Source organism: Eucyclogobius newberryi, unplaced genomic scaffold, assembly GCF_026437365.1.
Source record: "Eucyclogobius newberryi isolate DKJ021-1_F unplaced genomic scaffold, fEucNew1.0.hap1 SCAF_12, whole genome shotgun sequence".
Taxonomy (NCBI): domain Eukaryota; kingdom Metazoa; phylum Chordata; class Actinopteri; order Gobiiformes; family Gobiidae; genus Eucyclogobius; species Eucyclogobius newberryi.
This window is the reverse complement of record NW_027315746.1, coordinates 14,732,729-14,753,591: the sequence shown is the minus strand read 5'-3', so window position 1 is coordinate 14,753,591 and position 20,863 is coordinate 14,732,729. Positions and strand designations below refer to the sequence as shown.

At 38.4% G+C, this 20,863-nt stretch overlaps 3 protein-coding genes across 3 annotated transcripts; 2 read left to right on the top strand and 1 right to left on the bottom strand.

Annotated features, from left to right (window-relative positions):
• Position 1: 1 nt before the first annotated feature.
• Positions 2-5,854, bottom strand: dars2 (aspartyl-tRNA synthetase 2, mitochondrial). The gene is made up of 17 exons (XM_072440923.1): positions 5,520-5,854; positions 4,247-4,346; positions 4,093-4,159; positions 3,919-4,020; positions 3,748-3,843; positions 3,547-3,670; positions 3,395-3,441; positions 2,651-2,757; positions 2,403-2,472; positions 1,748-1,927; positions 1,558-1,665; positions 1,412-1,474; positions 1,191-1,343; positions 724-942; positions 533-643; positions 362-437; positions 2-232 (listed from the first exon to the last, which is right to left on the bottom strand). Exons 1-17 carry the CDS (start codon positions 5,686-5,688, stop codon positions 39-41), a joined length of 1,986 nt encoding a protein of 661 aa, XP_072297024.1. The 5' UTR covers positions 5,689-5,854; the 3' UTR covers positions 2-38.
• A 775-nt stretch (positions 5,855-6,629) lies between these two features.
• On the top strand, positions 6,630-10,471 carry cryz (crystallin, zeta (quinone reductase)). Its single transcript, XM_072440342.1, has 8 exons — positions 6,630-6,809; positions 7,467-7,619; positions 8,223-8,386; positions 8,471-8,522; positions 8,959-9,108; positions 9,207-9,308; positions 9,394-9,489; positions 10,213-10,471. The coding sequence occupies exons 1-8, from the start codon at positions 6,702-6,704 to the stop codon at positions 10,375-10,377; spliced, it is 990 nt and encodes a 329-aa protein (XP_072296443.1). The 5' UTR covers positions 6,630-6,701; the 3' UTR covers positions 10,378-10,471.
• A 2,210-nt stretch (positions 10,472-12,681) lies between these two features.
• On the top strand, positions 12,682-19,348 carry lrrc53 (leucine rich repeat containing 53). The gene is made up of 8 exons (XM_072440922.1): positions 12,682-12,798; positions 12,886-13,011; positions 14,359-14,457; positions 14,961-15,136; positions 15,219-15,382; positions 15,930-16,119; positions 16,595-16,787; positions 17,081-19,348. Exons 1-8 carry the CDS (start codon positions 12,792-12,794, stop codon positions 19,258-19,260), a joined length of 3,135 nt encoding a protein of 1,044 aa, XP_072297023.1. The 5' UTR covers positions 12,682-12,791; the 3' UTR covers positions 19,261-19,348.
• Positions 19,349-20,863: the final 1,515 nt, after the last annotated feature.

The following is a 20,863-nucleotide window of genomic DNA, read 5'->3' as shown; positions in this document are numbered from 1 at the left end:
GGAGCGTATGGTTTGCGTACATAAAGTCTTATATAAACTTATTTTTCAGCTTCTACAACATCCGTCTTCTCTGTCGGCCACTTGACAGAGATGTGATACGAGTCCAGCTCTTCTTCTGATACATAATCTGGTGCTTGGCTCATGAGGTCATGACCCCTGACAGATTTGGGGAAAGCGATGACATCACGTATACTGGCCGCTCCGACAATGATGGAGACAAGGCGGTCCAGACCTAAACCAGGAAGTGCATTACTGTTAATAAACTTTTCTGTATTTATTCTATATGTTGAGAGTAATAGCCAGCTGTAATAATAATAATAATGCTGTAATCTCTTGATGCAAATATACAAATTGGACTCGCCTAAAGCAATGCCTCCATGTGGTGGCGCTCCCGAGTTGAGTGCCTCCAGCAAATGGGTCAAAAGACCGGGGTCCTCCTGGAAAGAAAAGCTTAAAAATTTATAGTATTCAATCTAATCTAAAAGGCTATACTCAAACTGATTTCTAAAATATCTAGAATATATGATCAAACCCTGAGGACGTTCTTCAGGACATGGAGCTGCTCAGTGGCTCTGTGGATCCTAATGGAGCCTCCAGCGATCTCACTCCCATTCAGCACCAAGTCGTAATGCTGCCCACGAACCTGAGATCGCAAAGTCACATGTAAATGAAACAATAAAACACCTTCAGCTACAATCAAAGCAGCAGACGCGGGCGGCCTACCTTTTGCGGTTCCGTGTACAGTAAAGCAGCGTCTTTAGGGTGAGGAGCGGTGAAGGGATGGTGAGCAGCCTCCAGCTCCTCTGGACGCTCCTCTTTAGGCAGAAACAGAGGGAAGTCCAGCACCCACAAGAAGTGAAAGACTGCGGGGTCCCGAAGTGTGACGGCGTGAGACTCGAGAAGATCTGCGCATTGAAGACGCAGACTACCCAGCAGGGGGCACTGGTTTAAAACAGACAACAGAAATAACACATGGATAATAATGTTTCGTAGTTTTGTGTCTTTGTTTTCTTTTGTTGTTGACATCCAGCTTAGCTAACTGTACGTTACCAAGATGCAAACAAGTCAATCAAATGTATTTATCTCGTGTTACTGCAGTTGCGATGTTATTTAAATCCTACAATAATAACTATATTGACAGTGCAGGCCCTAAAATACTAAAATACTTCATATAAAATGCAGTCTCTCACCACAGTCTGGAGGGATCCCGCCGCGATCAGCAGCAGATCTCCTGCATTGGCCTGGGTCTTTTTCATCAGAGCTTCAGTCGTGGAAACGGACAACAACTTCTTCAATGGAGACTTTATAGATCCATCAGCTCTGATCTGAAAAGTAGTCACCACCTACAACAAAACACACACTTTTGAATAATTAACATCGTATATTTCACTCACTACATGTTTTCATTTACCTGATTAAATAGAGTCATGGCTTTTTGTTTCACTGCATCCAAATCTTTTCCGGTAAAATGTGTCTGAGTCAAAAAAACACACAAAAAACCTTTAATAAGTGACCCCAAAACTATAAGATGTTTTGAATATCATGACGGATACTTACAGCTCCACTGGGGACACAAATGGCTTGGACCGTCCCTCCTGACCGACTCAAAGCGGATTGTAGAAAGCCAACATTTGTGGAAGAGAAGACTTCACTCACGTCCAGCAGCTGATAGATGGAGACAGACCACGTGGGAAAGTAATTACAGCTCACGACACGCGCTCAAAAATGCCCAAGTGTAAATCTTTACCTTCATGTCGAACCGTGTGTCGGGTTTGTCGACGCCATAGATTCTCATGGCTTCTTCATAAGTCATCTTTCTAAATGGAACCTCGATGTCGCCTTTGTCTTTGGGCCATGAGTGTTGTAAAAGCCCTTCTACCAGAGCGAAGATACCAGACTGGTCCACAAATGACATTTCTATATCCACCTAAGATTATAAAGGAAGGTATGCATGCTTATTATTATCTCTGACGTAATTAAGGATGAGAGGATGCATGTTTATCCTCACTTAAATATCAGTTTTATTGCCATTTACAAATTAGGAACTTGCTTTGGCTTCAAGGTGCAACATAAAACAGTGTAATAATAACAATAGTAGTAAAAAGTATAGTCAATGCTAAAATATGCTAAAATAAATTACTGGCATGCAAAATAAAACTAATGGACTAAGTGCGATTTAAATATGATATATGTACAAAAAACAGGATCAGAATTTTAGAATTTAGAATCATATTAAATTATTGAACAATTTATCAGCTTAAATGTCCTTTCCAATTGTGTGTTTTAGGCATATCTAAATGTGTAATAATTACCTATTTCACAGAGAGTCAGTGAGTCTCTCAAATGAAAATAGCAAAGTAAACAAAAGCGGGTCATTTCGAAAAGTCATAAATCAGTTGTACCTGAGTGAACTCTGGTTGTCGGTCCGGTTTAGAGCCTTCGTCTCTGTAACAACGAGCGATCTGAAAATACCTGCAAGAAAATCAGGCGAAACCATTATCCAGTAGTTTAACTGGTTCCCCACATATGAAGATGGTGGGTGAATGGCAACAGAAACAAGGACAAGGAACTACACATCCAGTTTGTTGTTTTAGAGTTGTTATTTGGATTATATCTGAGCTCTCGTACAAAGCTGCTGTGTGGAACTGACCTGTCGACACCGGCCACCATCAGGAGCTGCTTGAACTGCTGTGGACTCTGAGGCAAAGAGTAAAACCTGCCGGGCTCCTGAGATGGGACGATGAACTCTTTGGCCCCCTGAAACAAATAAAACAAAAAAAGCTCATGTCACATCAAAGCTACCATTTCATCTGCACACGGTCTCTCTATTTTATTGACTTTTATTTGATTCTACTTATACATGTCTATATTTGTACCTTATTTTACACGTCTTTTGCCATTTTTGACACTTTAATTACTTAAACTTTTTTTATTACCACTTATTTGTTACTGTGTACACTCATGTGTGAGCCTCTGTGTGCAATTTCTCTTGAGGATTAAGAAAGTTTGTCTATGTCTCTTGTCTGGCAGTTAAGTTAGGTTATTAACTTAAAGTACTTAAATATGTATATAAAATAAGCCACTAATGGCAAAACTCGCATTAAGCATTACTGCATAATGACTTAAGCGTAATAACTTGCCAAAGACAGCAGAGTTATTATATCAAAACGTGAAAAATCATCAATAACATACTTTTTTTTGTAAATATTCTCCATCTAGAAAACTTCCGTCACCTTTATTTGATTAAAGATGTGGTTGAAAAATCTCAACGCACAATGGAAATTATTGTCTGACTGGTCGACTAATCAAAAATAATAATGGCTTCAAAAATCATTAGTTAGTTGCAGCCCAAAGGAGGAACTTTGCCATTGAATCAAAAGCACCTTTAGCTTACCCCTGGAGTCCTTTTGAACAGAGTTGGCGTTTCCACATCAACAAATCCTGAAAGTAAGAAAATAAAAATGAGTTCAACAGTTTTTTGCACACAATAAATCTGACAGAAACATGTTTTGTAAAGGAACATCCAGTGCTTTCAACCCTCCTCACCGTGCACGTTACACAGATACTCTCTCATCTTCATCACCAGCTCCGAGCGCAGCCTGAGGTTCCTCTGCATCCGAGAAGACCTCAAGTCCAAGTAGCGATACTGCATACGCAAAGACTCGGATTTCTGATATAAAAAAACAATGTAAAAATAACATGACAAAACAAAAACAAACTATTTGCATTTCAAACAGGCCTTTGCACCTTTACAAAGTCTTTGATTTCAAAAGGGAGCTTATTGCTGATGTTTAAGATCTCAATGCTCTCAGCTAAGACTTCAATTTGTCCAGTCAGCATGTCCTGAAAGAGAGTAATGCACGTATTGAAAAAAAAAAAAGTGTATAGTACAAATTAGAGCATATAAATATAAAATACCTTGTTTTCCTGTCCTGGAGGTCTTTGTTGAACGGTTCCTTTAACTTTTATTACAGACTCCACTGGGATTTCACTTAAAGCGCATTTTACATCAAGCATTGACTGAAACAACATGTCCATAATTGAGCACAAAAGAGTGATCAAATCCATAATAAATGCATTAAAATATCATACTTCTTGCTGTGGGATTAAGATTTGAGTCAAGCCTCCAAAGTCTCGCAGGATGATGAAGAGGTCCTGTCTGATGGATTGTGGTTGAATAGGACGACGGATGAGTAAATCTTAAGTTGTTAGATGCATTGAATGAATTAGATCTTAGAACATGTACCTCCTGTACTGGACCCAGCCGCACAGAGTGACCTTCTCCCCGATGTGTGCTGATCTGAGCTCTCCACATGTGTGCGTCCTGAACGACAGACTGTTGACTCCTGAAGGCATCACAGAAAAACAGACACTTTATGCCACATCATACTTTTTAAATTCTATTCCTGAACTAAGACAACCTCGATCCTTCAGCTAATGACGTTATTGTGTACAAAATTTCAGCTAAAACCGTTTCATGACACATCAAGTATTTATTTCGTTTTAACTACAGGCAAATTAATGCACATTTTCCTGCATTAAAAGCTAATACCCGAGTCATACTTCAAAATTAAAAAGGTACAATATGTAACCTTTGTAATATTGGATTCAATACATGCTTGTATTGATGCCACTTGTCACGATACTAAAATGTCAAACTCGAATTAAACACTAGGAAATAGGTTCAAAACTAGCTACTACTTTTCTTTTTTCTTTGCACTCTTCTCTTTTGTTTGTGATTTTATTAGTTTAGACAATCAGTTGGATTGATAATTTTTAATTTAGTCAATTTTATTGTATTCCTGTTTCTGTGATTTCTTTGTGATTTTAATGCATTTTTCCTGCTGTGTGAAGCACTTTGAATTGCCTTGTGTATGAAATGTGCTCTACAAATAAACTTGCCTTGCCTACTGATTCAGATACCACAATTATTTTTTTTAGACAATAGACTGTAGTTTTTGAGACAAAATAGTAGCCTTCTTAATGTGGTATTTTAATCATAAAGCTTAAGATCATTATGCAACTGTTCAGGAAAGGTCAGATTGTCCTGTTTTTCAGTATTGTTACCGGAAGTTGTTCAAATGAGAATCTACTTTTAATGCCAGTTTTAGTATCAATGTATACCCGATTTTTGTACTTTACAGCTCATCTCCGTTGAGATTGTATTGCTTTGCCTAAAATATTTCACAGTATGGCATGATTTACTCTACATATCTTCAATTGCAATCAATTACAGGAGTTTTATCACGAAAAACACCTTGAAAAATGAGAATTCTAACTTCATGGGGGATGCCTCATCAGATCTGACCTGTAAGTTAACTTGGCCTCCTTCTCTCTATGAAGATGCCTCTACTTGAATGCCATTTATTGAATATTCTTGGCATCCCCACCAGAAAAGTTACGTAGCGCTTTCTTTATGTATTTTCTTTTCTGATCTGAAATTTCTGCTTCTGAAGCCAGCAAAACCAAGTCTACATCACCATGAAATCATCACGTTATTAGTGTTTTGGGTTGCTTACCTGTCGTGGCAGTTTGAGACGTGTACCAGCGGGACGGAGGTCTCCTTTCTGGAGCTCGGATCGACCTGTGCGTCAGAACCGCGGCCGGTTTTGAGCCTTGACAACGGGCAGTGTGAGATCTGAGACCGCGGAGGAGCCTCACTGCCAATATCCTGCTCCTACACGCCATCTTATTGTATTGTATTGGCTTTCACAACTTAAATTTAACTAGAACCTTTTATATTACTACTCCGACTATTAGAATTAGAAGATACACGGTCTATTTTGTTTGAATTACAGCGGTAACTTTGTATATGTAAGAACTATCGTGTCTACGGGCGGCGCCATGTTGGATTCAGACCAAACTAATCGAGTCAGTTTTGTTTTGGTGAGAACGCCCTCTGCTGGTGTAAAGGGGAATGTGCAACCCTCAGATTTAGCAAAAATAATAAGATAAGATAAGATAAGATATTCCTTTATTGTCCCACATGGGGAAATTTCATTGGTGCAACGCAGGTAGATACAGAGGTTGATTATCCATTTTGGTTTTCTCACTTCATGAATGTATTTGTTCACTAAAATGATATCTGGTCATTTTACATTAGTTTATTTTCTGTTGTTTTCAGAATACACGCAAATCAACCAAAAATAAAGAGACCTGCATAAAATAAAAAGTAGGTTATAAAGAATAAAATAAATATGTTAAAGGTTAAAAAAAAAAAACTGTTCCTCGTCACGTATGTAGATAATGTCCCACCTTTTTACTGGTGCAACATGACTTGAAAATAGTGACAAAGAAAAACAAGACAACATCAATACAAATGTAAATAACATACATTCATGGGGTTCTATCTTTCTGGTTATGGTCTGGATGATGGGATGAACTTTGTCAAAGTCAAAGGATTTCACACAATATTTATCGATGTATGTAACTGTATAATGTCTGTCTCCCACCTCTTTTACTAGTATTAAATCTAGTTGTTCACTAAGTAAAATACAGTCGAGTTGATTTGGGACACGTCCCACTCCTCTCCACCAGGCGGCGCCACGGACACAAAAACGTTATCGCTGTGAGCGCAGAGGAAGCAGGTCTGCAAATTGAAGTTTGACAGTTCAACGTGACAGTAAAAGACTCGTGTTGTTGTTGTTGTTGTTGTTGTTGTTGTTGTTGTTGTTATTGTTGCTTTTCGGCCTGGTGTGGACATGTCGGGCAGCAGACTGATGAGAGCCATCCGAGTGAGTGAGTTTGGAGGTCCGTCTGTGCTCAAAATCTGCTCCGACGTGAACGTCCCCAAACCTGGACCCAAACAGGTGAGTGACCTATGACCGACTCTGATCTGGTAATGTTTACATTTGCAGTGATCATTGTAGAGACTTTATGCAGCTCAGGTTTAAATGAGCTGCAGCTTTTCGTCTTGCTTTAAAATCCCTCTGCAGTGTGTCAGAAAGGCATGAAAAAGTCATGCAAATGTAAATGCAATGTAAATACCAACAATAGGAAATTTTAAATAATATATGCAGTGAAAATGAGGAGAATAAGATCAAGGACACTTTTATTCGCTGGCTTTTAGCACTGTGTGAGTTGTGTTTTCCGATTTATTTGTTTTATTGCCTATTTCTATTTTACTGTTTTAGTGTCAGTCTGTTGTTTTTATTCTATTTTGTTTTATTCTATGTGTTTTTTACTGTGTTAACTAATGGATTTAGTTTCACTGTGTGCGTCACTTTGAAAACAATTTTTGTCTGTAAATTGTAAAATGTGCTATTGAAATAAAGTGGATTGACTAGATTTGCAGAATTTGCAGAATTAGTAATGATCTGTTCAAAACACATCTGCACTTGAGTACAATTTACTTCTAGAGAAGTTGTTGAATGACTTTGAACCCTCTGTTTAAATAAACAACCCTTAAAACAACATTTAAAATGTAAAACGTTTGCATCTTTTCTAAACTATATCTTCTGTTGTAGGTTTTGATTCGAGTTCATGCTTGTGGCGTGAATCCAGTGGAGACGTACATCCGGAGCGGGACACACATGAAAAAGCCCCCGCTGCCGTACACTCCGGGGTCCGACGTGTCCGGGGTCGTGCAGGACGTGGGAGATGGAGTCTCTGTGGTCAAGGTCAGACGGTCAGAGTGACACAGCTTTTATTCAACAAGAGCTTTGTGTGTTGTTAAGGTTTACCACAGCCTGAATTATAGGTTCAGACATGATAATGGCAGTTAAAATACCAGTTTTGTTGTCATCAAATCTTTACAGAGTCTTTGTAAAACGTTTATCAATCTTTATTTGTTTCTCTGTGCACCATGTACTGCACAGTTTATTCTATTTATTTTTTCAATCCCCATGTATTAATCAGGAATACAATACAATATATTCAAAAATGGACAAAACACACAGACTATAGTCCAAACAGATTTTCTGGTTGGTCCTGGTCTAGTCCAGATTTAATTGCAGGCTTGGTCCCAAGTTAAATGCTCCTTTTTTTCCTTTTTTTGTGTGAAGTACTTTGAATTGCCTTGTGGACGAATTGTGCTCTACAAATAATCTTGCCTTGCCTATAATTAGTTAAATAGATCTGTGCAGGATTTGAACATAATTGAGAAATGAGAAGAATACTGTGTTAATTCTAGTTGGCTCTGATTCGTTTCTTTACAATTGTTTTTTTTGTGACCAGGCAATGGTTTTAGAGAAAAAATAAATCACAGTAGTTTTTTCTTCTAGACAGGAGATCGAGTTTTCACCACATCCACAGTGACGGGAGGCTACGCTGAATTCACTGTCGCCGACGACGACTGCGTTTACAAACTTCCCGACAATTTAGACTTCACCCAAGGAGCGGCCATAGGAATCCCCTACTTCACTGCCTATAGAGCTCTGGTTCACAAGTAAGTCTAATACCCACTGGTGTTTTAAGAGAAATTATCCAGGCATAATTCGGTTATAAACGGATTTAAAGTGTTGTTTTTCAGAGCGAGAGTCAAACCTGGAGAGGCGGTGCTGATTCATGGAGCCAGTGGAGGAGTGAGTCATACTTTTTAATGGCAAAATAACAAAACTTTATTTACCCTGGGTTTGTTTAAGCCCATAGTTTTAATAATTTATCATATTCATATTTAGTGCAATAATTAAGTGAATATCTGACAACTAAATGAAGTGAAAAAGTGCAGAATCTATATTAAAATCAAGGTCGGCTTCCTTAAAGGTGCACTGTGCATCTTTTTCTCCACGGAAATACAGTGTGACTGTTTGGAATTTTATATCATTTATTCAATTACAGCAGTTTTATTATTGCTTAGAAAATAAAAATACCATGAATATAGATGTTATATTATATAGATAGTGTTTATTGCCGTAATGTGAAATTCCAGGCAAAGCAATTGGCACATCCTCCACCGGAAAGGTCACATAGTGCACCTTTAACTGTTCAGAACTATAAATATAATTGACGTTTGTGTAGGTGGGCGTCGCGGCGTGTCAACTGTCCCGCACTCTTGGACTCAAAGTTCTAGGGACCGCCGGGACCCCAGAGGGACTCAAGCTGGTTCTAAACAACGGGGCTCATTTGGCTTTTAACCACAGAGAAGACGGATACACAGACAAAATCACGGTATACTTCATAACACAGCCTACATTTGCGCTAATATTGACAAGTTAAGCGTATTTTTAAGTTGTTTGTTTGTTTGTTTGTTTGTTTGTTGGGTCTAGGAAGCGACTGGAGGTGCAGGCGTCGACGTGATTGTGGAGATGCTTTCGAATGTGAACCTCGACAGAGACTTAAAGATGCTGGCCTACGGAGGAAGAGTTGCAGTACGTTTTGTAATATTCTTTTTTCGCTGATGCCTAGTTGAATTGTTTATAACCTGAGGGTTTTTTCGCTGAACTCTTTCTGCAGGTGGTCGGCTCTCGGGGTCCCATTGAGATCAACCCTCGAGACACGATGGTCAAAGAGAGTTGCATCATGGGAGTGGCTCTGTTTTATGCAACGCCGGTATGAAACAGTACTAACGCCATAATAACTGCACCTTAATTAGCCTCAATGAAGCATGAACAAAGACTTCATAATGAACATATAGTTTATTAGGAATAGTTCAGGCTTAGTAACAAGTTTTTTTTAAGGATTTGAATTTAGGGTATTAAGTAGTTACTAAGCCTGAATCATCTTGGATCAACTATTTACTCATTATTACGTAAGTCTTTGTTCATGCTTTATTAAGGCCATTCCAAATGTAAGATAAACCTTTATTAGTAGTAATTCCATAATTTATGCTAGAATTACATTTGCTTGCTGTCATGTAATATGGAATTATATAAAGCATTTGTTGTTAAGATACAATGGACACTAGTTGTAGACGAGAAATTCTAAATGTCTTGAATACTTGGTTTATTGTGATTTCTTGATTTATGGCAAAACTACTTGAGCAAAAGGCCACTCTATCAACCTAAATGATCTTTATTTCTGATTTGAAGGAGAATCTATAACAAAAACTAGATAATATTTCAATTGTTGTTTTGGCAAAATGCTAAATTAGAATCATAAGTATAATTTAAACTCTTAAAAATAACAGTTTTATTTAGTTCCTGTGTAAAGCCTCAGGTTCAAGTGGATCATAGAATACTAGATTTTGTATCCAGTTCTTACAGTGAAGTGAGATTACACGTGGTTTTATTCTGCAGAAAACCCTTGTTAAAGCGAGTGCTGTTCTGTCTGCAGGAGGAGCAGGGGGAGTGTGCGGCGCTGCTCTTCTCGGGGATGGAGGCCGGGTGGCTGAAGCCCATCGTGGGACGTCAGTATCGGCTCCAAGAGGCACCTCAAGCACATCACGACATCATCGAGTGTCCCGGGGCTTCTGGGAAAATGGTCCTCACCATGAAATGATATTATCTATCGATCACAGGGCAAATTTACTAATGACTGTGTTATCATGTTGTGGAGGTTGAAATCAGGTTCAGTGTTTGGATGAACTGGTAAAGGATAAAGACGAGATCTAGTTCACAGAAGGTTGTTACTGAAGAATGCTTTTAACTCAGTTTTGATCACTTTTTTTAAATCATGAAACACTATGTCGGATTTGTATTTTTTTGTAGCTGAAAATAAATTGATTTAAAAAGTCAATAAATAAAGTCAGAGTAAAAGTTAGTGTGCAGAGGCTCATTTATTCCAAAATGACATATGTGACTCTCAGGTAACAGCGGGCCTCACTGAGCATGCTCAGTACACGGCCAGGTAACAGGAGCTACAAACAGACCGACAGCAGATGAGCTGGAGCTGGACGGTCTAAACACATCTAATGCACTCTGCGAAACCTGTGACTGAACAAGACTTCAATTCAACAGGTAAGACGTGTAAATGTACTTGAATGTTTCAGTTTTGGCAGGTTGAAAGACGAAGACCGTAGTTGACGTTCTGTAAGCTGGTGTGACCCATTAGAGGAGCCTGAACTAGCACAGGAGACCGTAAAGAGGTATCAACAAGTCTTAGCAATTGTGACTGCTGAGACTGTTGTGTTTGGTATCTGTCATGTTAATGCCAAACAAACCACTTTAACAGAGGGGAAATACAGTACAGCCATACATACTTAAAATATATACATGCTACATACATACATATACTGTATCACACAAGTTTGGACAAACTCTCAGCCTCATGTTCATCTGTAGAATAAACATCCTTGCCTTGAATGTTATGGTGTAAGATAAATTACATACAAATGTCATCAGTATCAACCTGAGAGAGGGAGATATTTATTGTCAATATCAAGGTAAACAGAAAACCTGCTCAAATGTCACAACTGTTAAATATAAACATAACTGAAAATGTAGTAATTAGTCACGGTAATTACTACATCGGCTTATTACCGTTCAATAAATGGTAGCTGGAACAACATGGGGGCTCCATATTTTTTGTGTGAACAATGAGATTTGTATTAGTGTTTTGTAATACAATCAGATTTGAGCTGAAGAGGTTTGAATAAGTATGTTTTATGGCTAATTATTGTTATTTGTTGACGCTCATGCCTTTTAAATATGCTGTATGATTAAAAATGGTTTATTGTTCTTGTGTCAGTGACATAAACTAGTTTCAATTTTATCATTTATTGTGATATTGTTCTGTAGAAATATATTGCGCTTCAATATTTTCTATCGTGAATAGAATTTGGGAAGAGGAACTGAGAACGAATGCAGTTGTGTACTACTTTTGATCAAATTACAAATATGACAATCAAGAATACACAAATAGATTTCCAATTTTAGACTGTATTTCCCCTCATGGTGTTACAACATTTACTGGAAGCGTTGCATTCTGGGAATTAATGGCTGGGTTAAGTGTGCAGAGCTTCAGGACGTCCCATTAGGAGAAGAGCTTTGTTCGAAACTTGATCGTCTGCAGAGTCTGTCATGAGAATCAGCATCCTCAGGGGACACATCTCCCCCCTTCGCCCCCTGCTGTCCCAAACACACACCTCTGACGGGTTGCTCTGTCATCACCTGTTTATGGGGCGCCTAGCAACCAAAACAGCAGTGGACACACAAGATAAACACTGATGGAGCCGGGGAAACTTTTAGACCTTTGATGATGCTGAACTTTGGAAGGATTTTGTTTCTAATTTCAGATGTTTATTTTACTGTACTGAAATTCAAATATTTTTAGAATGCAGATTATAGACTCTTGATAGAGAATGATTCCAGTGTAATGTATACCATGATTTAACAACAGTTACAGACTATTTAAGCTGGGGTACCTGACTTTTTTGAGTGAAGATTAGATTGTAAAAGCAGCACTTTGAGGCAAAATTAGACAACTGTGCTCTGTCTGCAGCTGATAATAAACATTTAAATTTATTTTCAACCAGGAAGTACTTGTGGTAGTACTTGGGCTGACCACCTCAGTTTCACTTTGCTGACTGAAAAAGCGCTCTAAAGCTGTGCACTGGCCACTGAATGAAGGGTTTGTGCGGGATGAGTGAAATAGATTTAAATACTTACTTCCTCCTTTTGCTGTTTTAAAATCAGCTACCCCAGCTTTAAATCGAGATTAAAATGATACAATTTAAGTGTCCATTTTATCATTTCAAATATTGCTTTTCCCCAATATTTAGCAAAGTTGTTGCCGAGCTACTAAAACAAAGAGAAATGTACTTCCCTTTTGCATATGATTAATATTGTGCTACTGGACACATGCTTTTGTTTTAGCCATAAAGCTGAAAGAAAATGATCCTGATGGAGAGAGATGAAGTCCGATGATGGGACTGATGCTGCCTCACCAAAATGTCTCCTCTGCTCTGACACAATATGACCAGTAAGATTCATTTTGGTTTTTACCTGTTGTTATATCACCGATTAATTTTATTCACAGTATATTTGTCCTTTTGTCTCATCGTTCTAGGCGTTTTGCTGATGCTGTTATTGTTGATCAAAGCCCATAGTGTGTCCTCTTTCCCATCATGCCCTGCTTCATGTGTGGTTTGTTCTAAGGAGGCTGTCATCTGCCAAAGACTCACTTCAATTATTGGTAACGCTTTTTACACTCTTCATAAGCATCACTTGTATTTTCTTTACTTTAGTTAAAACATTTTCAACAAGAAATATCAAAACGGGAAATATACTTTAATACACTGCCTCTTATTTCATACTAACTCATGCAAAGTTATTTTAAACCAAGCTGGATATTTATTTGTTGTTGTATAATCATAGGTTCTTACTTCCACGTTAACCACATCAAAATTGGCACCAAACCAGGACTAAACTCAAAACTAAATCTGTATTAGATCAAGACTAAACAGGACCAAACCAAGTCCACATCAGGACTGTAAAATGGGCTCAAGTTAGGACCAATTAATGGGCATGATCGCTGTGAAAGCACCCATATAATGTGGATAATAGGAAATCATGTTGGTTTCTAAGAGTTTAACAAAGATGTTAAAACTCTTAAAATTGTTGGCTTATGACCAAAGTTTTAAGCCAAACAGCACCGACCTGAAATGTAGGATTTGGGCAACAAAAGGCAAAACATTTTTTACCAGATTGTAAAGAAAATCAAAGGAAAGCTTTGAAGAAAACAGGACTTACAAAATATTGAGTTATTATAACCAAGAAATAAAACAAAGCAAGGACAGTTATAACCCTGTGGCTGAAATCTTTATTAAAGCATAAAAGTCTGAACTTTCAAAGGGAACAATATCGTAAGTATATAAATGCATATACAATGCAACACGAGGACCACAAAGTCTCACGTTTGGAGGGAAATCTGAATGTGACCAGTAACACCTTGTCCCAGTGCTCATTATTCACAGGTGCTGAATGTTGGAGAGAGGCTAATCATTACCAAGGGTTTAGGGACTGTCCTGTTGCACACAAATATCAGACAGAAAATAACAAGGCACTGCAGGTTATTTTCAATACCACCATCCCACTCAATTTTAGAACAATGTATCTGGGCCTCAAAACTCCTACCATGGACATAATGGATGGATATCTTTGGAGCATACTTCTGGCAGCTGGGAATAAATCCATCACAAAAAAAAAATATGACACAAACTGCACCGACAATTAAGGACTGGACTGACATAACCGACATACACACAATGGGGAAAAAAATCCTTTCTAGTCTCAACTTGAAAGAGGACGAATTTGAAAGGAAATGGGCAAAATGGGACTTTTATTTTGGATTAAATATGCTTTAACCCTTCTTTTCTTTGGATGCCACCCCCTTATTTTCTAATTGCATTCTTTACTTATCTTGTGTTCTCTCTGATACTGCCCAGTTCTGTGTTTCTTTGTTTTACGTTTTATGTAAGTGTAGCTGACTGCAGTATTTCTTGTTTCTTAAATTCTTACATATGTTCTCTTCCCTCTCCAGACGCTCCGCAGACGACTCAGGCGTTGCTGCTGACCGAGGGCTCCATCTCCACCGTTCAGCCTGGTCCTCTGTCGGACCTCACCAACGTCACTCTGATCAGTCAGTACCAAGAACATGGTGTTAGGAATGCATTCACTACAAGCTCAATAGATGCACAGCAGACATAGAGATTTTACTCATGGTGAATTATAAACATATCAACGACTAAAATATCTTTACAGCAAAATTAGACACATTTACAGTTAAAATACAACTTTGTACTCTGAAATGTTTTATAAAAAGTGTTCTTCATAGCCCTGAGGCAGGACAAATTCAGCCAGAAGGCCATTCTTACCTGCTTCTTAAGAGAATATCTAAGAAAGTATAAGGCAGGGTCAGGGGTCACATACGAGTTTCAGAACATTGAGAACGTTTGCTCAAGGTCTGGAACATCACATGGCCTCTTTCATGCCAATATTATATTATTATATAAAAAGTATTATTGTCTTGGAGATCGATATATTACAATCAGTTTTTATGTTGTGATACTTTAGAATATCTGATGTAGAATGACCCAGATAACCCTGGACAAACCCATCATTTAATACATCCTTTTTGTCCAGGTTTAAGCCACAACCATATCACTGCTCTGGATAAGAACTCCTTCAGAAACATGCCTCTCCTCCAGACATTACTACTGGACCACAACCTTCTGACCCTCCAGGCTTTAGAGGGGGGAGTTCTGACCAATCTGACCCAGCTAGAGGTCCTTGCACTGGGCAACAACCGCATTGACATGGTTGGGTCTTTGGTTGGAGATGTGGCCTTTTTATTTACTCTATTTACAAGTATTGATTGTTGTTTCTTTTTGGTCGATTTAGATAAGCTCTGACTTGTTCAAAGGCACAAAATCTCTACGGATTTTGAAACTAGAAGGAAACCAGATAACAAGGCTGGACTCAGGCTCTTTCCCGCTGATGAGTCTTAGCGTCTTGGAAAGTCTGGATCTGTCTGATAATTTCATCGACTATCTGGACAAAAACAGGTTTGGATATCAATAATCTATTCACATTTACATTAAAGAAAGATTAGATGAACGTTACTGATCCCACTGTAGTAATCTCACCAGAAAAGGTTCATATGTTACATTTAATTATGGAAAACATGTGATCACTAAATTATTTTCCACCAAGAAATTATTTTTTTTAGGACTGGATTATTCTAAATATTGATTAAACATAGTCTAAATCAGAATCTTACACAGGACATAACTACAAGTGAACCAAAGATTAAACCAGGCCCAAAACTGGCCAATGTAACCTATGTTTTACAATATATAATTATTTTAGTTTTAATGTTGCTTTATTAAAATATTCTATATGTTTTTTACCATGAAAATATAGAAATATGGAGCCAATGAATCTAATCTAACCAGCAAAAAAAATCTCGTGATTGTACCAGTCCTTGTGAGGAAAAAGGTTGGGGATCACTTTCCTAGACCTTTATGGTTATCATATACAAGAATTGTTGCTGCCACTATAACTTTACACTTTACAATTTCTTTTGTGATCAACTTTGCATTGTATTTTCAGTTTTCGTGGTTTGATTTCTCTGAAGACGTTGGACTTGTCAAGGAACCGTCTCCAAAGCGCCCCCCATGAGGCCTTCTTGTACCTGACTTGGCTGAACACGCTGAATTTAGACCTGAACACGTGGAACTGCTCCTGTCAGCTGCTGGAGCTCGCTGCCTTCCTCTCCTCATTCATCCAGGAGCCAGATAAGGTCAGACCACAATGTGTTAAAAGATAATGACCACATTCTTTACAATAAGCAAAGAAACCTCAGTCACAACATGAAGTTAATGAGCAGAAAGTGTTACAACATTTTACTCAAAGGGATGTATCACTGAGGGCATTCAAATGTAGGTCAAATTTGAGAGTATTTGTTGTGGTAGTCGTGATAAAAAATAAAAATACATTTAAAGCCACATTATAAAATTGCTTTTCACTTTTTAACAATCAAACGTGCTTAGTTTACATTGGGCAAGAGCTAGAAATATTTGCTTGAATGACTAAACTAAAATAAATAAATAAACAAAAACACTTTATAATTTCACTTTTAATAATCTGATTATATGCTGTACTGAGGGTTTGTATACTATTGTCATTCTTATGTCATATTTATACATAATAAAAATTAAAAAATAAAAACAGACTTTATGTTGAGATGTCATACACTGGTGTTTTGTTCCCTTCAGACTCTGTATAATGGACGCAGGATGGTATGTGTCAGTGCTGATAATCCTGCAGTGACCACAGTTTTGGGGCTCACGGAGGCGAACTGTGTCCCGTCCAATCAGAACATCACAGTTAGAGTGGACACCAGGGGCAGCATCACCTCTCAACTTTATGTCCGGGATCTGGCCATCACCGGAGCAGTCTGCTTCGCTGGTGAGGAAACTGCACTAGACATTTAAACTGCACTAGATGATGACAATAATGAGATTATAGACCTCATACAATTTGGACTGTTTCAATCAATCATTTTACACCTTTTTTAACAATGTACAAGCAATATCCAATGATACAATATTGTTCCAAAATGTGGTTATAGCAAAATATCACAACTTTAAGATTGTGCTGGTAATACAGTGTTTATAAAGTAAATAGATCACATTTTCTATTTAAAACAAAAAACGTTCCCAGTGTCCAAGTTCAATACATCCTTTTTTTCTGTTTTCAAGGCGGTGTCGGTTTGACTTTGTTAATTGTCCTGATCTACTTCAAAATAACCAAAAAGAAGAAACTAGAAGAACAAAACCAGGAAGAGGTCAAAGAACAGGCAAGCAGCACAATGTCCAACCACAACAGGAATCACATTGATATGGCTGAAAAACGAAAGGACTTTATTAATGGTAATGAAACAATGGACGGCCCTGTTGGTCCAAGGACAGAGGGCAATGGCGGTCATTTTCACTGTCCTGAATGCAGAGGAGAAGCACATGCCCCAAATCCTGTCAGATGGGAAAGAATGAATGGAAGAGTTGACACTTTAGAGGACAGAGAAAGACAAGGGACAAGAGTGGAAGAAGACAGGAGAAGGACTGGACCGCAGCAAAGAATCATGGGAAGGGAAGCAATGAACAAGCATTTAGTTGGTAATAACCTTGACATAGAAGGACAGAACAGACAAGATGTGTTGCATTGTGGGAGCTGTCATCGGACATACAGGCCAAACCAAATGGACCATAACGCAAGACAAGCAAGATTACCTCCAAGAGGAAATTCACCTATGTACGGTTTCCAACAACAAAGACCTAGTGACTCGGGAAGGAATAACTTTTACACTGATTTCGATTTAAGAAGTATGAAAAGAGAAACTCGCAATGTTACTTTTGTTTTGGACAGTCCGAGAAGGGGCCAAGGAGAGGATGGACAAAGTGAGGAAACCACATCGCCAAGAGGGAAGGAGGGAGGGGAAAGCGGAAAACTTCAGTCCGATAGACAAATCAAGGTTAAACTCAACTTGAACCCTTTACGAAAAAGTAAAGTTCACCCTAAAAAGAAAGGGGATGAGAAAGGTAGCCCTAGAAAAAGTACGGATAAAAGCAGTGACAAGGAGAGTAAGAGAGATCGAAGGAAGGCAAAAAAGTCTAAAGATGAGAAGAAAGAAAAAAAGTCTCGTGAACAAGAGACAACGCAAGAAACTGTTGCACAAATTGCCCCTCAAAATCCAATGGCACATATGCAAGGATTATTAGGGCCTCAGTTCCGGGGAGGCAGTATGCTACTAGGGAATCGTGCTACCAACCTACTCGGCGTAGCAGGTCCACAATTGCCAACCAGTGGCCCGTTCCCGTTCCAAGCAGCTAATTTAATGGCACAGGGAAAGCCTATGTTTCCAACAACTAATCCTTTGGGGTCTAGTATGAATATGAGTGGGCCTAGTATGAGTCCTGGGGGCGCCCCTACAATGGGACTCATGAATAACCCAAATCTATCTCTAGCAAATGTGATCCAACCAAATCAAGCTAACGTTAACACTGCATCTTTACTTGCTTCACCGGCGACTCGACAAGTTAATATCACACAAGCTAGCTCCACAACTTTACCAGCTAGCGCTAACACCTTTCAATCTAGTGTAGCTTTACAACCAAACACTAATCTGCGCCAAGATAATCCTACAATGTCACAAGGAAATGTGGAAAACAAGGAAATGGTAAAAGCTACAAATAGCACAAAACAAGCTAGCACTAGCACTCTGTCAGCTAACGTCACTTCTGAAGCTAGCAGCGCAGCAAAACAAACAAGTCCTACTACTTTGTCAGCCAATTCTTCTTCGCAAAATCTTCAAGCCCTTGCTACATTAGCTCCTCCTTCTTCTGCTGCTCCTTCAGGGCCTCCGCCCGATTCAAAGTCATCACCTAAAAATTCACCAAGAGGACAACCCAAAAGTGCTCAAGAAGAACCCGTGCTACAAAGCAATAAGAAAACAAATCCAGCAACAAATCCGGTAACATTAGAAATCCCTACATCTCCACGTAAAGGAAGTCAAACCCCCATTGTGACTGACAGCTCTCAAATGGTGGTGCCCCAAAATACACCGGCAGCAACAATGGTTAAAAACATGTCAACTGCGAGCCTAACGGAGTCTATACATGGAGAAGCGATGGGCGTTGTAACTCAAGCAGAGCTGCCTACAGGAGGAAGAATGGCTGTAGGTGGCACACAGGGAGCAGATGTGTCCGTATCAGATGTCCTCGGTCGCACTGAGTCTGTGGAAAACATGGCATCAACAACACTAATACAAGAAGAATACCTGACAGAAGATGGAGTCAGCTCACCCAAACGGAAACTGAGGCTGGTGATCCCAGAGAAGACGACTAACAGACCCCAAACTGCACTGGAGAGGAAAATACGATGATGTTTTAATCTGTTTTTTCACACGCTTTCATGGTTTCTACATCGACAATTAACATTTTTTCCTCAAGTGTAATGTTGGAGAAGACGCACACAGGGGGAAAAATAAAACATTAGTATAAGTCTGTGGTAATTAAGATTTAAAAACCATGCTCTAGTTTAGACTGACAGACACGAGTTGAAAGAGAAACATCAGAGAGTTTGCACATTGTGATTTGTAATAGGATGTAATCAATTTTGAAAGTAGCATGTGCTGATTGACAAAATGTTTTAGTAGTTTTCAAAATATTGGGCAAATACCTGACATTGGAGTTCATGACTGTATGAAGTACAAGTGTTCACAGTGTATATTTTCAAAACACAATATTTTTAAGTGAAATTTAAATGGGATAATACGAAATATTGTGGTAGTTCCTGGCACGACTTTGCGCTGTAAATCATCCGCAACCGACAGTGACTTTGACCTGCTCATTGGTCTGTTGTATTGGATTTCTGTCTTGTCATCAGGATGGATATTTGCAGTGTGTTGGGTTACAGCTGTCTCCCTCTAAATGCATCTACTCTGGGTTCAATTTACACTTAACAAACCTTTATTGAGCGACTTCACCGATTGCACAGAACCAAGGGTTTGTTACAAATAATGTGCATTTTCAATATTGCCGTAATATACTTTGTTATAGAAAGAAGATTACAGCTATTGACTGATAGTGAGTTTGGTCCTGTAAAATCATTTTCGCTTGATGTTTGCTTATTTTTACATGTATATATTTATATTTAGTGTTTTTCCTCCTGTTTTTTAGGAATTAATTGTATTGCACTCTGTTTTTTTATGATTGTACTATGGATTTATACCATATGCTTTTCAAAACTGATTAAATTGAAATTGAAATGTGTTTTTAATTAGGTTTCAAATCAGTTGAACATAAAACTTACAGATTGCCTGGTTGAATCTCAGCCATCTGCACAGATCTCATTACCTCTAGGGGGCAGTATTGCTCTTTGGGCCTAGTATTTTATGTTTACAGTCTCTATGATGTATACAAATTCAAATTGCATGTTTTCTTGGAACCATTAGGGGGCAGTGTGTATCCAAAGAGTAACCACCAATCACATTAAACTGAAAAATGCAATTAGAGGCCAACATATGTATGATTTATAGCACTCAGACCTCTGTGAAGCTGCATAGGCTTAGTTCACATCCATTATGTCAATTTGAGATACACTTCAATTATAGGTAGGATGTATTTCTTTGTCTGTGGAAATAACCGAATCTGCGTATAAAATGATTCATTTAAAAGCATTTTCTACTTCTTAACTTTGGCAAAGGCACAGCGTATTGGAAAGAAACCTCATTAAATCAGAGTGAGGTAGATAATATACAAACAACTGCCATTTTGAAAAGACTTCAACCACACCACCAAGAAGTTGTTTTTGTTTTTCTGTGTGTAACCTCAGGCATTTCTGTGAGATGTTACATTTAAACTGAAATTACTTACTACCTTTACTTGCATATTGATTGCTTGTATTCATTATTTCTCTAAGGATATTTTTTCTAAATGGGCCACCTCCGCCCGCTATCATTTAAAAATACTAACACATTTGTTTTG